The following is a 22,918-nucleotide window of genomic DNA, read 5'->3' as shown; positions in this document are numbered from 1 at the left end:
AACAAGGAGACAAATGTAATGCACATGCCAACACACACACCACACTCACTCGCTGCCGCGCAAATTAAAAACAAACGAAAGTAAATCAACGTAAAAACGAAACGAACGCGATCCGCCGACGCGCTTTTGCTTCAGCTTTTTTCAAAACACTGCGAAACTGTTGCGGCGGTTGGCTAATGTGGACGCAGTTGGCAAAGAAACAAATACCAAAATATACCAACTCACAATGCCAATAGGCTGCCGAATAAAATACCACTCAAGTTGAGACGTTGTCAATACCCTGAAATTCGTTAGTTTTTGTTTTGAATTCAGAATTTTGTAGAATTTTTATATACTATCATTAAGATTCTTATTAATTTATAAAATCAATGAAATTAACGATTTAATAAATTATCGTGTAGTTTTACCGATAGACAGATTGAAACATAATTTGACATAAACCAAAACATATCGTTATAGTACTGCAATTGTATTTTTAAAAAAGATTTAGTGAAACAGAATATATCAATATTCATAAAATAGATTCTAAAAACAAACAAGTTTTAATCATCTGTTCTAAATATCCCCCTCATTAAAGATAAAAAAGACGAGGGTTTTTCTTGCAAGATATATCTTTAAATAAAAATATATTTAAATTCTAGGTCCACTACATACAAATAAAGCTTTTAGCTTTTAAAATATTGATTTAACAAAGAGTTTTTTTAAGGTTTTGGTTTACCAATAAATACATTGCGGTTGAAAAAATGAAATCAACATTTTGTGCTCATTAGCCCGTTTTCGGTACAGAGCCAGTTTTGCATAATTTTCATTTTCATTTGGATCTCAACCACTTATAAGGTCCATTCTTTGACTAATAAAATATAAGATTGACGTGCATGGGTTCATTAACCGCGATTGGCACAGTATTCAAGTGATTACGAGAAACTAACTTCCTGCATTTGGGTGCTCTAAGGCTCGGATTTGTCCTTGTAGCTCCTGGATGTGCTGCTCGAACTTCTGAATGTCGCCGGTGATTTTCTGGAGATTGGTCAGCACGTTTTTGAGTTTCTCCCCATCGATTTGGACTTCCAGCTCGCGGGTCTGTTTGGTCACATTTCCCGTCAGCGAGACGCACTCGACCAACTCACTGCAATTGGAATGGAGTTGGGCCAGCAGCTTGTAGGCCCTCTTGGCGTGGAGATCATGCTTGGCGCTCTGGAAGAGCAGATCGTCCGTGTAGTTAAACTGACGCTGCAACTGGGCACCGACCACATTGAGTTGCTTCTGCAATTGCCGCGTATCATCCAGAACTTTGTAGATTGCACCCCGCTGCTTACGGATATTCCCAATGAACTCGAATATCCTGCGGGTGAACTCCTTGCGAGGCGCCAGGGACTGACTGGCGCTTTGCAGTGTGGCATTGAGTTCGTTGTGCTGTTGGGTCTTGGCCTGAAGTTCTTGCTCCAATTCCTCGATGCTGTTTCGGATGCCCTGAACCTCCTGAGCTCCCTTGGCGGTTTTAAGTGTCTCCAGTGTTTCCAGCAGTGGTTTCCTGTAGTCCTGCCACTGCTGGGTGAGGGTCTGGCTTTTGCTTTGAGTGGTTTTTAGTAGCGACTCCAGTTTGGTCAGGTTCTCCTCGGAATCCGCCAGAACTAATGAGGTGCGTTCGTTCAGTTTCAGCATGGGTTGAATGCGACCGATCTCCTCGGTGGCTTTGGTTTCCCTTAGTTTAAGAGCTGCCAAAGTCGCAGCATGGGATTTACGTTCGGTTAGCAAGTTCTCGCATTGGATACGCAACTCCTGGACTTGGTTGCTCAACTCCTGAAGCGGAGAGACCTCCTCCTCCGCGCTGGCAGGTGATTTGGTCGTAGACGTAACAATGAAAGGTGCCTCTGGTTCTTCGCTGCCCACAAAGAGAAGCACTGAATCCGGCAAGACCTGACCCCATCGGTCCAGCTCGTTCTTGTGCAGCACCGAGGCAATGAGATCAACTGAACTGGAAGCCGTTTGCTGGAAGAGATTGGGCGCCTGCTGGTCGAAATACTGCTGCTGCTCCTTCGTACGCTCCTCGGGATTGGCAGACGGAATGCTGAGATTTATGTTTGGCCGGAATTCGATGCCCAGGCTGCTGCAACCGAGAGATTTGCGATTGCCAACCGATCTGGCGAATTGTGGCACCCAGGGCGTTTTCAGTTGCTGGGTGAGCTCCTTCCGGATTTGCCGCTGCAGAAGTTGCCTGTGGCTCAGGGATTGCGCCTTGCCGGAGGTTCCATCGTCTGTCGTTTGGCGCTCCCGCGGAAGTTGCTCGATGAGAAACATCAGCAATCGCCGGAGCTCCACGGCATTGGGATACAAGAAGGTCTGATAGCCGATATCGCCACGATAGCCACTATCTTTGCATCCCTGGGCGAGGGAGCTGGCCACGCCGAAACGCTGCGCCATCGCTCCACCGGGAAGAGTCCTTGGAAGCTGCAAATCCGGACGAATCTCCGCCAGACAGCCGGATACGGCCCGCACCACCTGTTCCGGCGTGAATCCGTCCAGCTCCTCCGTGGGCTCAATGGTTGCATCTACCTGGTGCAGCTGATGCATGATTATCTTGTCCACCTCGTCCATTATCCGCTTTATTTATTATTTATTTTCGCAATTACAGGGAGTTTTTTTTGTGACCTGTTTGCGGCAGTCACCGCGATACGTCGACAAGTGGATCGTCTGGCAACTCCAATGGCTAGCACAACCTTTCCGATTCAAAAAGTAACGTATTATTTTGTATGAAAAACTTATTAAAAATTAAATTTATTGCCAATAACCAACATTTAAAATGGTAATTACAAATCGGCTTATTTACAGTTTAAAAGGAAAAATATAATCATTGATTTTTTCATAAGAAAAATTTTAAGATGAAATGCAATTTTATTGCAACAAAACTGAAAACGAAACTAAACTTTGCGAAATTCGTTGCTATATACATTCACTAAATAGGCAAAATTGTAAACCCTTTAGAAATATAATTATAAATTACAAATATGGAGTAAGTTTCATGCAGATACATTGATTGTATATTTTGATTAAAGTTTAATTGTCTATTGTCTATTTTTGTGTATTCTTTGTCCCCCTAATTTTTGACCCTGACACTTGGGGTCTTAACGTCATTATTACCAACCCTTTAACAGTGATTGAGTGAAAATTCGCTGATATTATTTTATAGCAAAGTGGGCAGAAAATCGTCTTTGCGAGCACGCAACCCAACCACAAAGTCTAATTCAATTTGCACGGCACGCAGAATGCGATATAAATGCGGCATCGCAGCGAATGGAAACAGTTCAGCCCTGTGGCGCACACAGAGCGAAACGGGTAGCGGTTAAGGGGAATCGGTTGGGTATCGGGTTGACCGATATGGAACCGCTGTGCAATGCCAGCGAACCGCCGCTGCGACCGGAGGCACGGACCTCGGGCAACGGGGACCTGCAATTCCTTGGCTGGAACGTGCCCCCGGATCAGATCCAATATATTCCGGAGCACTGGCTGACCCAGTTGGAACCGCCCGCCTCCATGCACTACATGCTGGGCGTCTTCTACATCTTCCTCTTCTGCGCTTCGACGCTGGGAAACGGCATGGTCATCTGGATTTTCAGCACATCCAAGTCGCTGAGGACTCCGTCCAATATGTTCGTGCTCAACCTGGCCGTTTTCGATCTGATCATGTGCCTCAAGGCGCCGATCTTCATTTACAACAGCTTCCATCGGGGTTTCGCCTTGGGCAATACCTGGTGCCAGATTTTCGCCTCCATTGGCTCGTATTCGGGCATCGGAGCTGGGATGACGAACGCGGCCATAGGATACGATCGCTACAATGTGATCACCAAGCCCATGAACCGGAACATGACCTTCACCAAGGCGGTTATAATGAACATTGTCATCTGGTTGTACTGCACTCCGTGGGTTGTCCTGCCGCTGACCCAGTTCTGGGATCGATTCGTGCCAGGTGAGTAGACTTTTTAGTTCTAAAAAGTTCTTATGGTGAAAGATAAAGTTGAAATTTCCGACTTTTGACACTTCTTTATGAAGCATTTTTCAAATGAACCATGAATTAATTAATTTGATGAACTTCTGGACTTTAAATATTTTATTCTACATTAATATCTTTGATAAACCTTAGTACTTGGAGATAAAGATCCAGTTATGTAAAATGTTTTTACAATGGATTTGTAAATTTGTCATAATATTATTAGTAGATTCTAAAGAACTTAAATTTCTTTTACTAGTAATAATTTATTATTCTTGTTATTCCATTTGGGGATAATTAGCAAATGCTAACAATTGGCTGCTTAGTTTCCCATTTAGTTCCATCGTGCAAAAGGGGACTCTTGATGGCGGGTGATAAAAAAGTCCAGAGGCCGCGTGTTCCCATCAAACACTTGAAGTTCTCTCGAAAGCCCAGATTGTATCTAAGATCTTTTGATGTATAGAATGTGGTATTTAGATATAAAGTCGGTATTTGAAAGGCTATCATCATGAGGGGAAAAATAAAGGCATATACGTTGAGGACAAATAATACATTAACCAAAACACACAGGAGATCTATCCCACTTGTTAAAAAACTTGGATAAAGTTGAAAAAAGTGAAAAAGCATATACTTCCTCCGTATTTCTTCATTAATTATGAGCAGTAGCAAATAGGTTGCCAATGCCAGGACTGTTCCAATAGTCATATAGACTGTGAACCAGAAAAAGTACCTACAGAAGTAACATAGGTATATACATAACTATTATTATATTTATACTATTATTATTACCTGTAATTATTATGCCCGATGCAAGAGGCTGTGAAGATGCAGTGGTGGTCTCGCCTTAAGATGCAGCATCTGCACAAATTGCAGTGCCAGGATCTGGGCTATTTAAACAAATAAGTTTTATTTATTTAGGGTTTTGAGTCTGTACTCTGAAAAAACAGATGCTAATTTTATAATTATAAAAGCTTACCGGCACTAGCATTTGGCAGTGGTCGCAGTGCTCCCACAGGTGCTTTTCTTCCGGAATTGGAATCTGGCGATCCTTGGGCAGACTGGCCACCGAAGAGCTCGTGCGGTGACAGGCTAGCATATTTCCCAGGATATTGTAGACTATGAATATGGCCACCAACCAGGCGAGCTTGTACATCAGTCCATTGGGGTCGAAGATCATGGGCACCACATAAAACATTTCCACCGATGTAAAGAAGGCGGTGCCCGACAAAACCAATCCCACACCAGCTGGATGTGCCGTCATTATAAACTGCCTTGGATAGGCGTTAGCTACATATTTACAACCAACCATTACGAAACACATTGCTTTGGCGGTATTTAAAACTATGATAATTTGATCGAAACAATACGTTTCTTCTTATATTACCTAGAAATCAGTGACAGATAATGCAGTGAAAAAAAGATTTAGTAACTATTATTTGCAGGGTCCTTTTGAACCATCCCATTTATTATAATTCCTGAGCGTCACGCAAGTCATTTTACTATAAGACCTATGATTAGTGGCGAATCCAGGACTTATTTAACATAAGATTTCGAATGCTTATCTCGCCTGAGTGTGGATGACCCCTATTCCCTTTTAGAAGGGGAATACATACTTATTTGTTGATCTTGTAAACTCTTAAATGGTACTAACTGAAGTTGACAGAATGGGAGAGCCACATACAAAATATATTTGTTTGATATGCATATCTATACGATTACATTGACAGCTATCAAATTGGGGTGAAGGTCGATACTTGGGGGGACTTGAGATCCTGTGTGTGCTTAGTTGGGGTTTCCAGTGGTGTCCTGCGCTTTTTTAATGACCACGTTGAGGGCCAGATTGCCGTCCTCCGAGAACAGCTCCACGGTGGACTTGTTGAGAACCAGGAAATCGGCATTTGTGAACGACACGAAGCTCTCACGGATTGATCTTGGCTTGGACTGCCATCGCAGGGTGCGATTATTGGCCTCCAGTGAGATGTTATAGACGAACTCGGCGGCATCCCTCATAGTGCCGATCATGCGGCACGCGGTGAAGTACTGCTGACAGCCCTCGCCCAGATGGATCTTCTCCAGGGAGAGCAGAAAGTGGCGACCGTGGCAGGACTGCACCATTGTCCAGTCGAGGGCGCCCTCCAGATTCACATTGGTGGCCAGGAAGATGATGTCGCTGCCCTCCATTGTGATCACGTTCTCGTGCATGCTCACCAGGTGCTGGTACACGGCATTCAAGGGGCCCTGCCAGACGCACTTGTCATCCGGATACGGGCAGAAGTACGGACGGCAGTCGCAGTCATCCTCGTGGTTCTTCTTGTCCGCATACGAGAGCCGGGCCCGGCAGCCGAAGTGCGAGTGTTTGCAGGGGAAGATCAACTTGGAGGCTACCTTCTCCATGGCCAGGCTGCGGATGTTGGTCATGGACACCCGGCAGACGGGGCACAGGGACACCTTCGGGCGGCAGTTGGCGCAGATCAAGTGGCCACGGGAACACTGCATAATCGGCGGCATCATGTAGCCGAAGCACACTGGACACTCGAGCAGCGAGACCAGGAACTCGTCCGTGGCCCCGTTCCGTATCGCCTCCGATGGCCTCGGACTCTCCACTCCCGACTGGGCCATCACCTGGTCATCGTCCCGCAAGGGGATCAGTTCGCTCCCGACCGTTGTATCCGGGGATTCCTGCTTGGCCACCACCAATGGGGTTCCCTCCTCGGGCGGAATGGCCAGAGCCGGAGCCGATTGACGACGAGTCAACATCTCAGCGATGACAGTTGGTCGAGTCCTCGAAACACTATCGCGATCCTCACGGGACTTCAGAGCTCTACGTCGGTTCCCAAAAGGCATCTATTCTTTAGATATAAATTGAGCCGTGAATTACTAATCTAACTACCTAAGAACCAAAAGAATAAGAGGGTTTCTAACATGAAATTTATTTTTTACTATTTTCTGAACACTGAAATTTCGTTCTGGTTTAAAAGCTATAGAAAAACTGATCTGTACTGAAAAATATGGACACACAGCTACTGTGCTGGCAAAGCCTACTTCTTAAAAAGGAGCTAAATCAGATTACCACAAACATTTTTAACTTTTGTTTAAGCATGACTCTCGATCATTATTTGTCATTCAGCAATAACATATTTATGATTTACAACCTTCTTTTCAATACTGAGGTTTTTTCTACATCTAAAATTGTATAATTTAATAAAAATAATCATTTAAAATATTAATTACCTGAAAGAGGACTTGAATAATTTTAATTCTGCAATTCTGAAAAATATATTAATTATAGTTGTTTACCAAATAGAAAATAATATTCGCTTAATATGTTTTCATTGCAATAATTTAATATAATCTAAGAAATGACTCAACCTCGCATCTCTACATCCCATTAAACTAAATATTTGAAGTAAATCAAACGAAACTGGACAAGTAGCTTAATTGTTAAAAACTTTTACGATTATTCTTTTAAGGTTTTCAAATAAAGCAAGAAAAACGTTAACTTCAGTTTTCAAGCTAATTACATTGTTCACAAAAGAAAAACACTTAAACATTTCTTATCCTAATAAACTGAGTTTCCCAGATAAGTTGAAACCATTAACGAACACTTTTTTACTTTTACTAATCACGTTTATTTCACTTCTGTAGTTTTGTGTCTGTGTGAGTGATCTCGTATGGTAGTGGCGCGGTAAATCGGCGCATTAAAAGCTAATTACGGTGCAGATGCTTAAAATCATTTATTTTTCTTCCGTTTTCAATTGGGAAACGCTGGCGGTAAGAAATCAAAACCAAAACATGAGCCGGACCGGGGAGATCGTCTAAACTAGTTGGAAATTTAAACATTAACATTGCTTTTTTTACGTTTCGAGATGGGAGGGGAAAGTGGGGAGGGGCAACTCTGTCTTTTTAGCATTGCGAAAAAAATATTTCGTTTTTTTTTTTTGTTTAGTTATTCGTTATTTTGTGATGGTTTGGCATGAACAAAATTGCGGGTCGCAGTTTCGTTTAGGCTGCAACTCTCAAACAACTCTCGAGTTATTACAGATTATCGCTATCAGATATTACTTTTCTTTGTTGTTTCGCTCTTGCTGCTATTGTTATTGTTATTAGGTTTGTTAATTTCGTTATACTGTTCGTTTACTTATTACCATTTACAAGTATTGTATAAAATAATTTACATTAACTAAACTAGACTTTGCAGTACATGATCGAGTGTGATGAGTGACCTTCTCTTCTTCGCTTTTTTTCATGTTCTTGCCGCTGCTGTTGTGGTGAGTGGGTCTGTGTACTCAGTGTTCACTGTAGCGGGTAGTAGGTAGTGGGTGGTGGGCACGTGGGCACGCGCAGGCAGCTCTGCTCCAGGTGTGTGGCCCTTACGAACTAAATTAAACTAAAGCAGAACCCCACGAGCTTACAAAACGGGTAACACGAAAATGTTGAAATATAGTGTGTGCGGTAACTGAAAAATCAAGTCCTAGAACTAGAGTACCAATCGAACCGTCTAGACATACAAACATACAGGACTGCTCCGATTTTTACATTCGACAATAGTTGCTATGTTAAATCAATCCGCGAAATCTCTATAGAAGTATTAGACATTTTTTGGCAAATTAGCATTTTCACTTACAGCCACATTTAATTAACCTATCCAAGGCTCTTCAAACTAATAAGAAAGCTTTAAAAACGATGGAAATTACTTTTTTTTTTACCACGACTTTACAGGTTTAAATATCTCTTCTGTGGCATTAACTTTAATATGTTTACATTTACTTGTTAAAATATTTTAGCGTTTTATCCAATTATAAATGATGAAAAAAAGTTGCGATATCTGGCCAAATGTGAAGATCGAAACAGCCCCGATATTTCCATAGATATATATACATATTCATGTAGGTGGCTCTTAGAATAGAGAATCATTTTTATAAAACAACTCTGCAAAACTCTCACTTCTCAATCTTCCTTCTCACGATCTGTCCAAGAGTTAAACGCCTGATGCGAACAGAGGGCTATAAACTATATGTATATATATGTATTGGAAAGTAAACACAAAAAAATAAAGAACTCGGCGAATTGACAGTGCGTTTAGACCAGGGATATGGTCACGTTGATGCCCAGGTTGCCATTGTCGGCGAACAGTTGCGCAATCGACGTGTCGAACACCAGGCAATCCGAGTTGTGAATCGCCGAGGCCACGCCCTCGTGGATCGAACGCGGCATGGCCTCCCAGGTGAGCCGCCGTCGATTTCCGTTGAGCTCCAGGCGATACACAAAGTTCTCCGCCTCCTTGCGCGACCCAATCAGCTGAACGATGGCAAAAAACTGCTGGTGGCCGTCGTACTTCTCCTGCTTCTCCAACACGAGCATAAAGTGGTGGCCGAAGCAGGACTGCATCATCACCCAGTCGACGGCGCCGGGCAGGTTGATGTCGGTGGCCAGGAACACGATGTCCTCGCCCTGCAGCGTCGTGATGCTCTTGTGCGACATCATTAGATGCTGCATGACTAGGTCCAGCGGGCCCTGCCACTTGCAGCTGGCGCCCGGGCACGGACACAGGTAGGGCCGGCACTCGCACGTCTCCTCGTGCTCCGTCTTCTCTGTGTAGACCAGCGAGGCCGTACATCCGTAGCCGGAGTGCTTGCACGGGAACTTAACGTTCGAGGCAACCTTCTCCATCGCCAGGTTGCGGATATTCGCCAGCGGGCCGCGGCAGGTTGGGCAGCAGGTGAGCTTGGAGCGACAGGACACGCACACCAGGTGCCCGCTGGAGCACTGCAGGATCGGCGGCAGAACATAGTCAAAGCACACGGGGCATTCGAACAGCGAGGTCAGATCGGCGGACATGCCCGCATCACCGCCGCCGGCGGACGACAGTGACGAGCTGGACGACGAGGATGTGTTGGCCGAGGACGTATTCCCGGCACTGGAGGACCCAGTCGAGCTGCTCGTGTTGGTGGCCACTCCCGTGGCCCCGGCTCCTGCTGCTGCTGTCGGTTCGCGGCGCTTCGGGTTTATTTTATTGGACATTGGAAGGGTTCTCGCGGCGGCACGAATGTGTCTACAATTCTTCTGGGTCCCTGCAATCCTCGCCAGGTTCAGGTTCGGCACCCTTCCGGTGGCTCCGGCAATGGCTTTCTTGTGCGATTGGCTGCAAAAAAAAAACACAATCACAAAGTGAGTGAGTAATGCAGCACATTTAGTCATATCAAATTGTACAATATTTTTAATTTTGGCCGGGTCAATGATAAGAAAGACCAAGAATGTTTTGGTTTTCGTACAACACATAGACAAAAAATATACCTACGTAAAGTAAGCTGTATACTATTTTCTGAGTAAACAATTGAGGCAGAATCGGAGGCCTTGTATTTATATTTTATTTTTTATCAATAGAAGACTAATGCACGTTTTTTAAATGGATTAAATACCATTCTTTTACAAATCAGATTGATTTTCAATCAAAATGGGGTGGGCTAATATTTTATGTAAATAACGTCAATTTTATAGATTTGGTTGAATTTAGTTATTTTTTTGTTTTTGGTTAAGTTACTTCCTGTCCGTAGAGGAGGAAGATTTATTTGCCCTCCCCGTATACAACGGGTTAACGCCACAGCCTTGTAACAAGTCAAAGGCTTGCAAATAAATATCTGGTTCAGTACAGAATAGGAAAAATCTGCACATCATTTTTATTACTATTGCTATAATAGGAATATGAAAAATCTGCACATCCTTTTTGTTTCTATTGTTATGTATTGCACTGCAATTGGTTTGACTTCATTTCTTTAAAAGGAGTTATCGATAGTCATTGAGGGATTACGAAAATTAGAAAATGTTTATTTTGTACTTTTTTTTCCATATTTAGTAAATAGTACTAGAAAATCCCTATTATCGATACCTGCCTAACAAAGGTAGTTTCATTGCTCGAACTTTGTTTAGCTCAATAGAAAAGTCACAGTGATTAAATATGCCCTGACCTTCACCTTGCCGCAGACACACAATTGTTGTCAATACCAAAAAAAGAAAACACACGCATTTGCGAGTATGGGAATTGCATGTAAGCAATTATTTAAAGCGGAACGTATCGAACTAGAGTTGGAGTCCGAAAAGCAAAGCCGTAGCCCGAGGTCGCCGTCACGTCTCCGGGCGAAATGAAGGCCCGATTCCGAGCCCAATTCCAAATGCCTCTTGCTGGCACGTGTGGAACGACGCAAATATGTTGGCTCTTATCAGGCCAAGTTGACGGAGCCGACGCTGATGGACGGCCATTAGGGACGTCGACCCATTGCGGGATTGTGGGTGTCGTGCTGGATGTAATGGGTGTGGTCCCATGGTCTTGTCCACAATGGACAGAATGGGCACATATGAATGTGGGGGATAGGCTGCGGGTGCTATGACTACATACTACAGCGTTTATGCAATAAATATTACCAGAAATCATGTATGTCGTAAGCTTTCAAATACAATTCCGTTTTGACTTCCGTATTAATTGTTCTAAGGAACACCTTGATCCGATTTAAAAACTTTAATATAATATATCTATTTTATTAGAGAATCCCATCACCTCTGATAACTAAAATCTTTAACAATCTTTAGTCATATTTTTTATTAGCAAACCTGTTTAGATTTCTTTTTAATAAAAAAAAGAGATGTTGTATCATTTTTATAAGTTTGGTTTTAGTAACTTTGGCAGTATTAAAACTTTCTCTCCCCTGTCTTTCAGAAATTTAATAATTTTCTATTCACTCGCATAAATGCATGATCTTAAGATAAAAAGGTGATTTCAATGATTGAATTTCATGCAAAGTGAAACTTGTGTAACTTTAACTTTACTCTGTGGTCCTTTTTTTTGATAATTGAATAAAGGTTGCTGTTCCTTTTAAATAGAATTCTTAAACAAATATTTTAAATATTAAATTTACAAATTGTTATTATGTTAGTTAATTTACAAGCACGCTATACTTTTTTAGTAAAATCTAAAATTGTTCAATTAGTATGTTCAAATGCACAAAAGTATGACATTTGAAGAACTTAATGCTGGAATTATTACTTATACTATCTTCTCTATTCAAAGAAAGTTACTTATACGACGATTATCTTCATAGTTTCTCCCGCATAAACCCACAATCGTAAACGTAGGACACGCAACGAAAAGCGCGTAACGCAACCGATGCAACGGAGAATGGGGTGTGGGGCAGATGTGGTGAGGGGGAGGGCAACAACACAGAAACACATACGACGCACACACATAATTAACAGTTCGTTTACGCTGCGTACCGTTGCAAACATTCATATGGAGTAAAATGGTAATTGCCACAAAAGTCATAGCCATGAATATAATTAACTTTGTTTCTGCTTTCGATGAGTTGCAAAACGTAAAATAGAAAACGTAAGTTGCGGAGCAGAGCGAAATGCTACTTAGTAAGCCGCCATTAAGCGCGGCTGCAATATAAACAACTGCAAAATACATAATCGTAGATATGTAAACTTACATGGCAGGCTGCCTCCAAGAAATCGTGCTGGTATGGGTGCCCCGCTGCGTTGGTGTGTGTGTATGTTGGGTTTTATTTTACTTGTTTTTTTTTTTTATCAGTCAGCCTTTACGGCCATGCACAAACACAGACACATATAGTCAGCATGTGTGTATATATCCTCGGTGCAAGTTCCGTTTTTTTTTGTTGCTGTTTTTAACTATAAATCAATGCAGGTGGTTTGTCTACTGCACACGCACACTGGGAAAACGGAAAAACTGTTTTGATTGCTTTTCGCCTTTACGTTCACCTTGCGCCGAAACTCGAAATTCAGGCGTGAGCTAATTTCATTTGGCTTTTTATCTAATTTTCTTTAACGCGACCCGCACACACATTCATGTTCAGCTTTTGTTATTTTTGCCTTTTCTGCTGCTGCTCCTGTGTTGTTGTTGCACGAAAATATATCATTTGCATTTACACACAACAGTGAATTCAGTTTTTTGTGTGGGTCTCACTTTTTCTATATTGCGTTCTTTAGTCGCCGAGCTCGGCGTTTATTGCACTTGCACTTGCGCGGTGTGGAATTCAGTCTTTTTCGGCATTATCCATGTACGTTGGGTGTGATTTCTGCACTAGATGGTTAATTAATTAATTTACTAAGTTTCTTCTAATGTCCGCGTCGGTTGCAGGCTAGAGGTGGAGAAACATCGATGCTAACATATGTGACATCGATGTTTTAAAAAAATCGCTTATACCGATGTTTGCCTGACCGTCATCGATGTTTTTCCATCATTAAATGTTAAAATACATCGGCGTATACCACGAACTATCGATATATATTAATTTCTCCACTAATGGTTGGTGTATCTGCTAAGGCTGTTAATATTAATGACTTCCCACCTCTTTAAAGAGATGGATGGATACTTGCTAGCTACCGAGTTATTGTCCGTTAACTATCGATAGGCGCTGGTGTCTCCGCTAACGATGCTAATGAATTTTTTCTACAAGCTTCAATGTAATTTTGTACTAATCTCAGCATATTAAAATTAAAAACTTAAGCATTATTTTTAAAGAATAATAGTTTAAAAATAAAAGTATCCCAAAGAGTACATAGGTAATGCAAATATATAATATATAAATATCGATTAGCGATAAATTACCATTGGGCGGGAATTTAAAATAGTACAACTGGACTACTTTCCAGCAAGTAAGTAATAGAAAACCTTTATAAATAAATAATATCCAAGAAGTCGGAGAAAACTTTAATTTTCCTTTTCCGAATTCATTTACTAACTAAATCTATAACCCAAATATAACATATTTTTAATTAACCCCATACCTATTTATATTTTTTCCGTTTCAGAGGGCTACCTCACCTCCTGTTCCTTTGACTATCTTTCGGACAATTTTGACACCCGCCTGTTTGTGGGCACGATCTTCTTCTTCAGCTTCGTGTGCCCCACTCTGATGATCCTGTACTACTACTCGCAGATTGTGGGCCATGTCTTTAGCCACGAAAAGGCACTGAGGGAGCAGGCCAAGAAAATGAACGTGGAGTCGCTGCGTTCCAATGTGGACAAGAGCAAGGAGACGGCGGAGATCCGGATAGCCAAGGCGGCCATCACCATTTGCTTTCTGTTCTTCGTGTCCTGGACGCCCTACGGAGTAATGTCCCTCATTGGTGCCTTTGGGGATAAGAGCCTCCTCACTCCGGGTGCCACAATGATCCCGGCCTGCACCTGCAAGCTGGTAGCGTGCATAGACCCATTCGTGTACGCCATTAGTCATCCCAGATACCGCATGGAGCTGCAGAAGCGCTGTCCCTGGCTGGGCGTCAACGAAAAGTCCGGGGAAATCTCGTCGGCGCAATCCACTACCACACAGGAGCAACAGCAGACAACGGCGGCCTAGAATCAAGGATGACACTCTACTCTCACACAACTGGTCTCGTGATATAACAGCCTAGGAACACTATAAAAGAATCGAAGATGAACCAATGAGCAATTAATATTATCATTTGTAGTTCCTCAGTTTATAGTAAATAAATAGTAAGTTATGGCAAAGAAAGTACAAAATTAGTCAGTTTTTTATTTGGGTTTTGGGTTCTCAGAAGTCACCTTCAAAAAACAATTCATCATTTATCTACGCTTACGTAACTAATATCAATATTATTTAATCTTCAATGTTTTGTCTAAAAGAAACCAAATTATTGATGAATTCTAATTTGCATCGAAGAAATTCTTGGATTTATGATTAAAATCAAAAATGTAACTTTAGTCCATGTGCAATTTCCACAGAATTGTTTGGAAATTATTCCATCAATAAATCAAATGATAAGATCGACCTATTTTGAAAATAGTCAGTTATGTGTTTATTCGGTATTTGGGTAAAATCTTTCAGATACCCATTGTGAAATTTGTTGGCATTTGTTGAACAAAATGAAAGCGACCCCCCCAGGAAGAACCCCTAAGCCCATGGCCAATCCTCAGTTGCACAATAGAGAGTGCAGTCGGATAACCGCACGGTAGTCGTTGTGGGACAACAGACCGCGCTGCGATCGCTTTAGCACCCGATTCAGGCGTTCCACGGTGTCCCTATTGGAGGTCATCTTAAAAAGATCGTCGAGGTACTTGAGCGATTCGCGTGACCAGAACATGGACGGTTTGTTGGCGTCCTTGTTGATGCTGCCACGCTCGTCCTGATCCATCTCAGCCAGCAGGCGGTCGCACTCCGGGTTGAGAGTCTGGTGCAGCTGCAGATCGGCTCGCGATCGTTGCTGGGGATTATTGTAGGGCATCTGGTTGGATTGCGGACGTCGAAGTTGCTGCTGCTGCTGTCGTTCTCTCTGATGTTGCTGGTTGTTTTGTTGCTGCTGTTGCATACGTTGCTGCTGTTGTTGCTGCTGCTGCACACGTTGTTGTTGATGTTGCTGCTGCTGTTGAATACGTTGTTGTTGATGTTGCTGCTGCTGTTGTTGCTGCTGTTGCAGACGTTGCTGTTGGTTTTGCTGTTTTTGCTGCTGTTGTTTCTGCTGCTGCTGCTGATTCGGCTGCTGCTGATTCGGTTGCTGCTGATTCGGCTGCTGCTGTCCCGTTTGTTGCTTTTTCTTTGGCATTTTCGGGGGTGGTGGCGGAGCCATATGCAGCCACGACGGCGGAGGAGGAGTTGGCGACTGAGCACGTTTATTCGGCGATTGCGGTTGATTCTGCGATTTCTTTTGCTGAAATCCCAGCAGCAACGGATCTATGTGAAGCGACGGCAAGCGATTCTTCTGATCCAGACGGCCGTAACTATTCAACAGTGAGTCGTAATTAGGATGCGGATACGCAGTGAAGATCATGCGCCAGTGATCCTCGATTTCGTTGCGCATCTGTGGTGTGGCGTTCTCATCTGGCGAGAAATCATCTAGCAGACGACGCAACAAAACCAGCAGCTGATCAAGGTGGGTTTTGCCATTCACGAGTCCCGCCTGGCCCACCAGGATCATGTTCAACTGGCGACGCTTCTTTTCGGCCATCTTAAAGCCGTTTTTGGTGTTCAACTCTTCCAGCTCCTTGATGCGCTGATAGTGGCTCTTAGCATTGCCCAGATTGGTGTTCAGACTATTGATCCCATCTCGCATAAAGCGGATGAGTACATCGATCCGTTTGGGGGGTTTCTGGCTCTGAAACTCGATGCTCTTGCGCTTGACTTCCTGGTTGCGACGCAGCAGTTTCACTTGCAACTCCTCCTGGTGCTTTTTAAGGCCATAGATCACCAGTACATAGCCGTAGTCCTTAAAGTCCATGCGCACGCTTACTTGGCACTCTTTGGCGGCCGAAGCCAGGAAATTTCGGCCCTCAGGACTAAACAAGTACTCGGATTGGTCACGCGCCATGATGATCTTACCCTCGCTTGGGATATCTGGCAGCTCTTCACTCGAGTCCGGATCGAGGTGTTCGGTATATGTACTGTTAGCGTTAACACACATGGAAATGCCTTGGCCGTGGGAGGAGATTTCGAAATCATCATTCAAACTTGCACTTAGAGGTATAACATCGGGCAGAGATGCCATGGGATGGCCGACTGGTAGTTGGGTGGTAGGTCTAGCCTCTTGATCCTCGCTGGTTGTCGAGCTGGGCACCTCGAAGTGCTCGGAGAAACTGTAATTCGAATCAGAGTCCAGCTCATGGGGTGCCACCGATGGTTTAGCTTTGGTGGCCTCCATTTGTGGAGTCTGAAAATTGGTGGTTATCTCTTTACGCTGAATGGAAACCGAAGGATTTGTCTCAGCAGCATCATCCACAGGCTGCTCCTCATCAGGTTGCTCCTCATCAGCTTGTTCCTTATCAGGTTGCTCCTCATCAGGTTGTTCCTCATCAGGTTGTTGATTTTTAGGTTGTTCTTCTTCCGACTGCTTATCTTCCGGATGCTCCTCTTCCGTTTGCTCCTCTTCGGGTTGCTCCTCTTCAGGTTGCTTCTCTTCAGGTTGCTTATCTTCAGGTTGCACATCAACAATTTCCTTAACAGCAGGCTGCTTCTTCTGTTTTGTAGGCGATCTCTTAGCCATTCCAGTTGGGACCTCTCCCCGAGCCGCCTTAACCTGAGCATTGGGCACATAGTCGTGGGTATAGACCTTTGCTGGGATCTCGGTCAGAGCAGTGGTTGACTTCCTTTTGACTGTCTGAGCCCTAGCCAAGTTCACATGAATAAGAAACCTAGCATAGTAGCTGTATTTGGGAATATTCGAACTGTTCCATTTAAAGTGAAATGGAGTTTGAATGGCAAAGAAGCTGCTCAGATCGCCAAGATAGCCCATGGGTCCACCGCGATTCTTGTAGACTCTCTGGTGCGACACAATTTCGCTCGTATAGTTGGTGCTGCGAAAGTCGCCAATACGCTGGCGGCAGTTCTCAAAGAGATGGCGTCCGGCGCAGTAGCTGCACTGTTTGTTCCTGTACTGCACCCTGTTATCTAGTTGTACGTTGGATCGAGTCTGTCGGAGATTAAAAATAAACTTAGACCGCTTGCTCCAGAGAATGATAAGTCTGGGTTACCGTAGAGTGATAGCGGCGCCACTTGTCCGGGCACTGATCCATGCCGTGGCCCCTCATCTTGCACAGCTGACAGACCAATCGGCTGTAGAAGGAGCACTTGTTGCACTGCTGCACATAAATCGCCTGCTTTGATCCGCACTAGAAAATAGAAAAGATAATTAGAAATCAGTTAAAAAATAATTATTATGCCTCATAAAACAACTCTGGCAATCAAAATCACTACACTTATATTCCATTAGCTCTGGTTTTTGTGATATTTAAAATTTTCTTTAAAAATGGTAAATAATATTTAGTATGCTTTTTGCTAATTCTAGTGGCAAACAAAGCTTACAATTACTAATTTATTCGAATGAAATGTGATTGGGTCTCCGGAAAACAGCAAAATTAATGGTCTATGTCAGATAAGATGTAGGACCTACCCCAAAACAGATGGCATTGGGACAGCGAGGTTCGGCATGGCCTACTTTGCCGCACAGAAAGCAAACGAGTGGCTTGCGGGGACGCGGGCACTTTGATCGCACGTGGCCCATCTCAAAGCAGTTGGTGCACTTAGCGTGGGAACGGTGTCGTGCTACCGGATATCTATCCGCATTGTTGAGCCTCCACTCCTGGCGATGTGCTGCAATAGTGGGAGTTTTACAACTAAGATCTAACAATTCTTAACAGTTTTATATCTCACCATTCATGCTTTTTTGAAGCTTGTAAACAGAGAAGTGTTCGCCATTCCAGCTGTCATTATAGAAGCGGCACATCTCCTCGTTCCAGCCAATGAGTTGTCCGCCCTTAAGCAGATCGTCGTCCGTTAGAAGTGGCAGTCTGTGCTCCACTTGCACGGCAGGCTCTTCCATCGACGCATCTACGTCATGCTCCTCTGGATCGGCCTCCTCAAGCTCGTTGGAGGCATCCACATCCTCCTCGGATCGCACCGTGGTGTCTGCAGTTATGTCTCGGGAATCCTCTTCATCGGAAAGGTAACCACTGGCATCCATTTGTTCCTCCTCCTGCGATTTTCGGGCTTGGGCATCCATGCGCTCAAATAACGACGCCAAACGTCCGGTCCTGTCATCGTGGAACTCTGTTTCACCTTGAGAATCCACCTCGGAGGCAACGGAAACGGGATCAGATGGGTCTATAGTAGATTCTTGAACCTGTTCACTTCCCCGTCTTTTTTCCTGATTAAGTAATCTCTCGGCTATTTCCCTGGCACTTGGCAGTGCATCCTCGGAAGCGGATTCAGAGCTAGCCTCTTGGCTCGCAGATGACTTTGGCATTTGAATGCGGGCAGTTTTCTTCGGATTTTCATCAGAGTTTCGTCTTATGCTGATTCTGCGAATCTTGCGCTTGAATCGCTCCACAGCCATACCACGGGCTATGCCAGGAACTCCAGTGGTATGGACCCCATCGTCGCTATCTGAATCGTCTAACCCATCCTCGTTGTTTGGGTCCGATTGGCTATGGTTGGTTGTTGAACATGAGCGCTTACGCAGACGCTTGGTCTTCTGCACACTGGAATCCACTACCTCCTCCACGGAAGAGCTGTCCGAGGGCGAGTCCACGCTGCGTATGATCGTCGGCGTAGTCTTCAACTTGGCTTTCGAGTAGACGCCACTCTCAGTGAGATCGGATTCGCTTTCGTAAACGTCCAAGGCTCTAAATTGCTGCTCATCCACACGATAGTTTCGCTTAATCTCCTCCAGACGCGAAGGGGGAACAAACTCATACTCCGAGGAGGTATCAGCCGCTGGATCTGTTTCTGGATTTTTAGATATGCTCTGCTCACCCACCACCACAACCTCCTTTTCGTGCAGTTCCTCACCAACAGCTTCCCTTATAGCATTCTCCGTTAGTACTAGAAGATCTTCATCTTTCTCACGTTCTGCCAACAGGCGACAGGTATCCTTCTGCACTATAAAGTCATCGCTGGACATGACAGAACAACAGGGCGAGTGCATGGATGGTGTAATACTGCCAGTCACTTCTCCTATCTCTCCCTGTTCAGTGATGCAAGACAATCCCATTTTCACATCCGTCGCGTCCATGGCATTCTCCTCGTGAAACAGCTGTGATGAAGTGCAGGGTTGTTCTCCATCGCTCTCGTCCAGATCGATGATGGGATCTGGGGACAGTGGCACATGGACCACATCATCGTCGTCTGAGGTTTGGCTGCTTTCTGCCAGGTCCACGAACTCCACTAGTGAAGATTCCTGCTTGCGCTGCTTCTTATTCAACTGAGCCTGTTTAGATTTCTGCTTTTTGGCAGCCAGGCGTTCCATCTGCTCTAGCTTCCGCTTGGCCTTGCCAAAGGGTCCCGGTCCTGGTTGCTGCTGCTGTTTGTTCTGTTGTTGCTGCTGCTGTTTCTTCTGCTGCAGTTTATTTTGCGGTTGCTGCTTTATTTGCTGCTGCTTGTTCTGTTTCTTGGGCGGGCAGTTTGGTGGGATGGCTACTAGAAGCCTCTGGTCAAATCGCTCCTCCTCGTAGGCTTCCTGGTTAACTTTGGCGGGATTGGCTTCCTGCGGTTTTGGTTTTTGTACTACTGGCGACTGCTTGGGCAACGACTTCTTCTGCTGATTTTGCTGCTGGTTCGACTGTTGTTGCTTTGGCTTCTGATTTTGCTGCTGCTTTTGTTGTTGATTTTGTTGTGGCTTTGTATGCTGATTTTGTTGTTTTGGATGCTGATTTTGTGGCAGTTTTGTCTTCTGGTCTTGTGGCAGTTTTGGCTGCTGATTTTGTTGCTTGGGCAATGACTTTGCATGAGCATTTTGCTGCTGTTTTGGTGTCTGAATTGGTGTTTTTTGTAGGTTGGGCGTTCCTTTTTTGGGCGTCAGCAATGGGGTTTTGTCTTTCGGCTTCTCCAAATCCTTGGGTGATGGAGAGGTAGGTTCTTCAGCAACTGAAAAACAAGAATCATTTCAACTTTTTTTGTTGTGTTTTTGTTGTATAGTTTTATTAGAACTGTTAGCTAATTTCGATATTTTCTGTTTATAACACATGCCTAATTGGTTAAAAATTCAAATAAAACACTAAGTTTAATCACGTTTTAATTAATAATAGTCTATGAAAATATTAAATATTTCAGAATCAGAAAAGCCCAAATGGCAAATAACGCTTTCTATTATAGGAGACAGAGGTAAGAGATAGTCGATAAATTGTAAAAATACGACAGAACAGCTATACACAATAATATTCAATTGGAAGCGAAAAAACGTCACATTTTTTTTAGTTCTAAGAGATTTTTTTAATACCAAGGTGGGTTCAGCATATGACTTAGTCGCGCATTGGCCATGTCCGGACCCTCCACATCGTTTAGCTTGTAGCCTTGGAGTGCCAGCTCTGAAAGTTGAGATTCGCTGATGTGGAAGAGGACAAAGGCCTCCGCCAGCAGGTCGGATCGATTGGGCCACAGTAGAACCCGCACTGCAGTGCGAAACTCGTCGATTGCCTCCCTGATCAGCTCCTGAGCTTCGGAAAGATTTTCGAGGGGCGTCATCATCTTGTCGCCCATCTCCGAATGCTTGGCCTGCACCTTGAGGGCCTTTTCCAAATGCCTGACCAACCGCATGAACACGAACCGTCGGTAACGTTCTTCGAAATGCTGCCGGGGCATATCGTATCGACTCATTTGCCGGCGAACCAGGGCAGAGAAGATGGTGGCGTCCACACAAGAGCCCAGAACACTCACGGTTGCCATCAGCACAATCCCAGAGAGCACGTACTCCACGAGCCGCTGGCTTAACTCCTCGCGCCAAAAGAATAGGTCCCTGCCGTGTCGCACGAGTTGGTAGTGGAGCAGGCACACAATGCAGACCAGGTCGAGAGTGGCCAGGGCCAACGTGCAATGGTTTAAGTGGATTAGCCACCTTTGAAGCACATGCAGGCCGCACCTGCCCAGGCCCAGGAAACGACTGAGGAAGCAGGTCATCATTGAGAAGTTATGGGAGAATTTAGAAGTCACACCAACGAAACAGTTTTTGAAAGGGTGAAAGTTACCTAGTGCCCAAAGCCAGGCTGATTTCCACTGACGGGAGTTGGTTAAAACAGAGGTGGTATAAAAGTATACAAGTTAAGAAATTACTATGGTAAATTCTTTTTTAAAAACTTTTCTTTAGTGGTACATAATTGTAAGATAGGTCATTACAAGAAAGTTAGAAAACATAATGTAGGAATTCTCAAAAGTCTTCTGTGTACTACATATAGTAAGTTCTTTGTCCGGTTTTGACAACTCAAGGTCAAGTTGTTTCAAGTTTTAAATAAAATTAAAAACATGACCTCATGATAAACGCACAAAGCACTTGTCAATGATTTAATTTGTATTTATGTAAAATATTAATAATGGATTCCGCCTAAGAACTACATATGTATGCCTCAGAAGACCTATTGTATTTATCATAAACAAAATCTACAAAGTTAGTAAGAAATGAATAACATTTGAATGTTATCAAATCTAAGATATAAGCAAGGTTGAGTACTTAAGTAAGAACTTTGAATAGCCTCAACATATAATGTCTTTTATTATATAGATGATTTCGACATTCTCTACTGATTGCCTCTCACCTGGGATTGTTTTGTTTGTGATCGTCTGCTGTTCTTCCGCCTGCACCACCTGTCCCTGTCCCTTCCCCTCCGCTCCATCCACCCAGTAGCGCGATTTCTGTTTCTGGCCCGCATTGTTGTTGTTAATCACACGCGTTCCGCTAACGAAACGCTGGCCAGGATTTGGATGCTTCTGCTGCAGCTGCAATGGCGGTGGCATGTTTCTGGCATCCAGGTCGCTGGGTGACTCCATCGCTGCCTGATCCAGGGCACTTTCCTCACCAGTTCCATCGCTGTAGTGGATCGAGGCATATAGAATCGATTCCAGCTCGTTGAGCCTGTCGCTGTCCATCCCCTCAAGCTGTGGATTGTGGGCTATGACAATGGGTCAATTGGAATTATGGCCAGCACTCACATCACTCATTCTGCGCGTCTTTGTTTTCCTTTGGCTTTGATTTGGTTTTCTTGCGCATTGATAAAAAGTAATACAAAGAAAAGAGAGCACGTTGATGGCAGAGCACTAGCGATGGGCAGTCAATAAAGAGACGTGCAATCGTAACAGTGATGGCACTATGGCTATCGGAAGTTGAGTCTATCGAATTCTGAATTCTTCAAGAGCTAAATGTTCACTATATTTTTTTATAATTTGTAAAATAATTTGTTTATCTATTTATGTATTTGCAAAAATTACATTTTCTGGTAGTAAAGAAATCAAATATTAAACTTAAAAAAATAATTAAACTGAATAAAAATATTTCAACATATTCATTAGTTACCACTGAACTCAAATTTTTTAGGATCTCCTTGTACTGTACAAAAACATTGTTCATAACGTTGTCAATAGTTCATTAACCGAATATCAAAAAGTTTAATTTATTTTTTCACTTCTCACTAAAAATTAAATTCTC

General features: G+C 43.6%; 7 protein-coding genes across 7 annotated transcripts; 1 reads left to right on the top strand and 6 right to left on the bottom strand.

Annotated features, from left to right (window-relative positions):
* Window positions 1–600: 600 nt before the first annotated feature.
* Window positions 601–2,661, bottom strand: LOC108048837 (coiled-coil domain-containing protein 22 homolog). The gene has a single exon (XM_017129756.2). The coding sequence runs from the start codon at window positions 2,593–2,595 to the stop codon at window positions 925–927; it is 1,671 nt and encodes a 556-aa protein (XP_016985245.2). The 5' UTR covers window positions 2,596–2,661; the 3' UTR covers window positions 601–924.
* Window positions 2,662–3,318: 657 nt separating this feature from the next.
* LOC108048811 (opsin Rh4) lies at window positions 3,319–14,519 on the top strand. Its single transcript, XM_017129710.1, has 2 exons — window positions 3,319–3,964; window positions 13,808–14,519. Exons 1-2 carry the CDS (start codon window positions 3,376–3,378, stop codon window positions 14,353–14,355), a joined length of 1,137 nt encoding a protein of 378 aa, XP_016985199.1. The 5' UTR covers window positions 3,319–3,375; the 3' UTR covers window positions 14,356–14,519.
* LOC108048814 (probable palmitoyltransferase ZDHHC24) lies at window positions 4,213–5,361 on the bottom strand. The gene is made up of 3 exons (XM_017129714.2): window positions 4,962–5,361; window positions 4,775–4,872; window positions 4,213–4,715 (listed from the first exon to the last, which is right to left on the bottom strand). The coding sequence occupies exons 1-3, from the start codon at window positions 5,304–5,306 to the stop codon at window positions 4,283–4,285; spliced, it is 876 nt and encodes a 291-aa protein (XP_016985203.2). The 5' UTR covers window positions 5,307–5,361; the 3' UTR covers window positions 4,213–4,282.
* Window positions 5,642–7,019, bottom strand: LOC108048812 (probable E3 ubiquitin-protein ligase sinah). Its single transcript, XM_017129712.2, has one exon. It carries the CDS (start codon window positions 6,827–6,829, stop codon window positions 5,768–5,770), a length of 1,062 nt encoding a protein of 353 aa, XP_016985201.1. The 5' UTR covers window positions 6,830–7,019; the 3' UTR covers window positions 5,642–5,767.
* Window positions 7,591–13,169, bottom strand: LOC108048813 (E3 ubiquitin-protein ligase sina). The gene is made up of 2 exons (XM_017129713.2): window positions 12,466–13,169; window positions 7,591–10,127 (listed from the first exon to the last, which is right to left on the bottom strand). The coding sequence occupies exon 2, from the start codon at window positions 10,004–10,006 to the stop codon at window positions 9,065–9,067; it is 942 nt and encodes a 313-aa protein (XP_016985202.1). The 5' UTR covers window positions 10,007–10,127; window positions 12,466–13,169; the 3' UTR covers window positions 7,591–9,064.
* Window positions 14,513–22,556, bottom strand: LOC108048810. Its single transcript, XM_017129709.2, has 6 exons — window positions 22,426–22,556; window positions 22,032–22,371; window positions 18,160–20,370; window positions 17,900–18,099; window positions 17,481–17,618; window positions 14,513–17,419 (listed from the first exon to the last, which is right to left on the bottom strand). The coding sequence occupies exons 1-6, from the start codon at window positions 22,432–22,434 to the stop codon at window positions 14,930–14,932; spliced, it is 5,388 nt and encodes a 1,795-aa protein (XP_016985198.2). The 5' UTR covers window positions 22,435–22,556; the 3' UTR covers window positions 14,513–14,929.
* Window positions 20,716–21,809, bottom strand: LOC108048815. Its single transcript, XM_017129715.2, has one exon. It carries the CDS (start codon window positions 21,400–21,402, stop codon window positions 20,716–20,718), a length of 687 nt encoding a protein of 228 aa, XP_016985204.1. The 5' UTR covers window positions 21,403–21,809.
* Window positions 22,557–22,918: the final 362 nt, after the last annotated feature.

The sequence above is a fragment of the Drosophila rhopaloa genome, unplaced genomic scaffold (assembly GCF_018152115.1).
Source record: "Drosophila rhopaloa isolate 14029-0021.01 unplaced genomic scaffold, ASM1815211v1 contig_201, whole genome shotgun sequence".
Lineage (NCBI taxonomy): Eukaryota > Metazoa > Arthropoda > Insecta > Diptera > Drosophilidae > Drosophila > Drosophila rhopaloa.
Note: the sequence above shows the minus strand (reverse complement) of the source record. Positions and strands in the feature narration are given on the sequence as shown.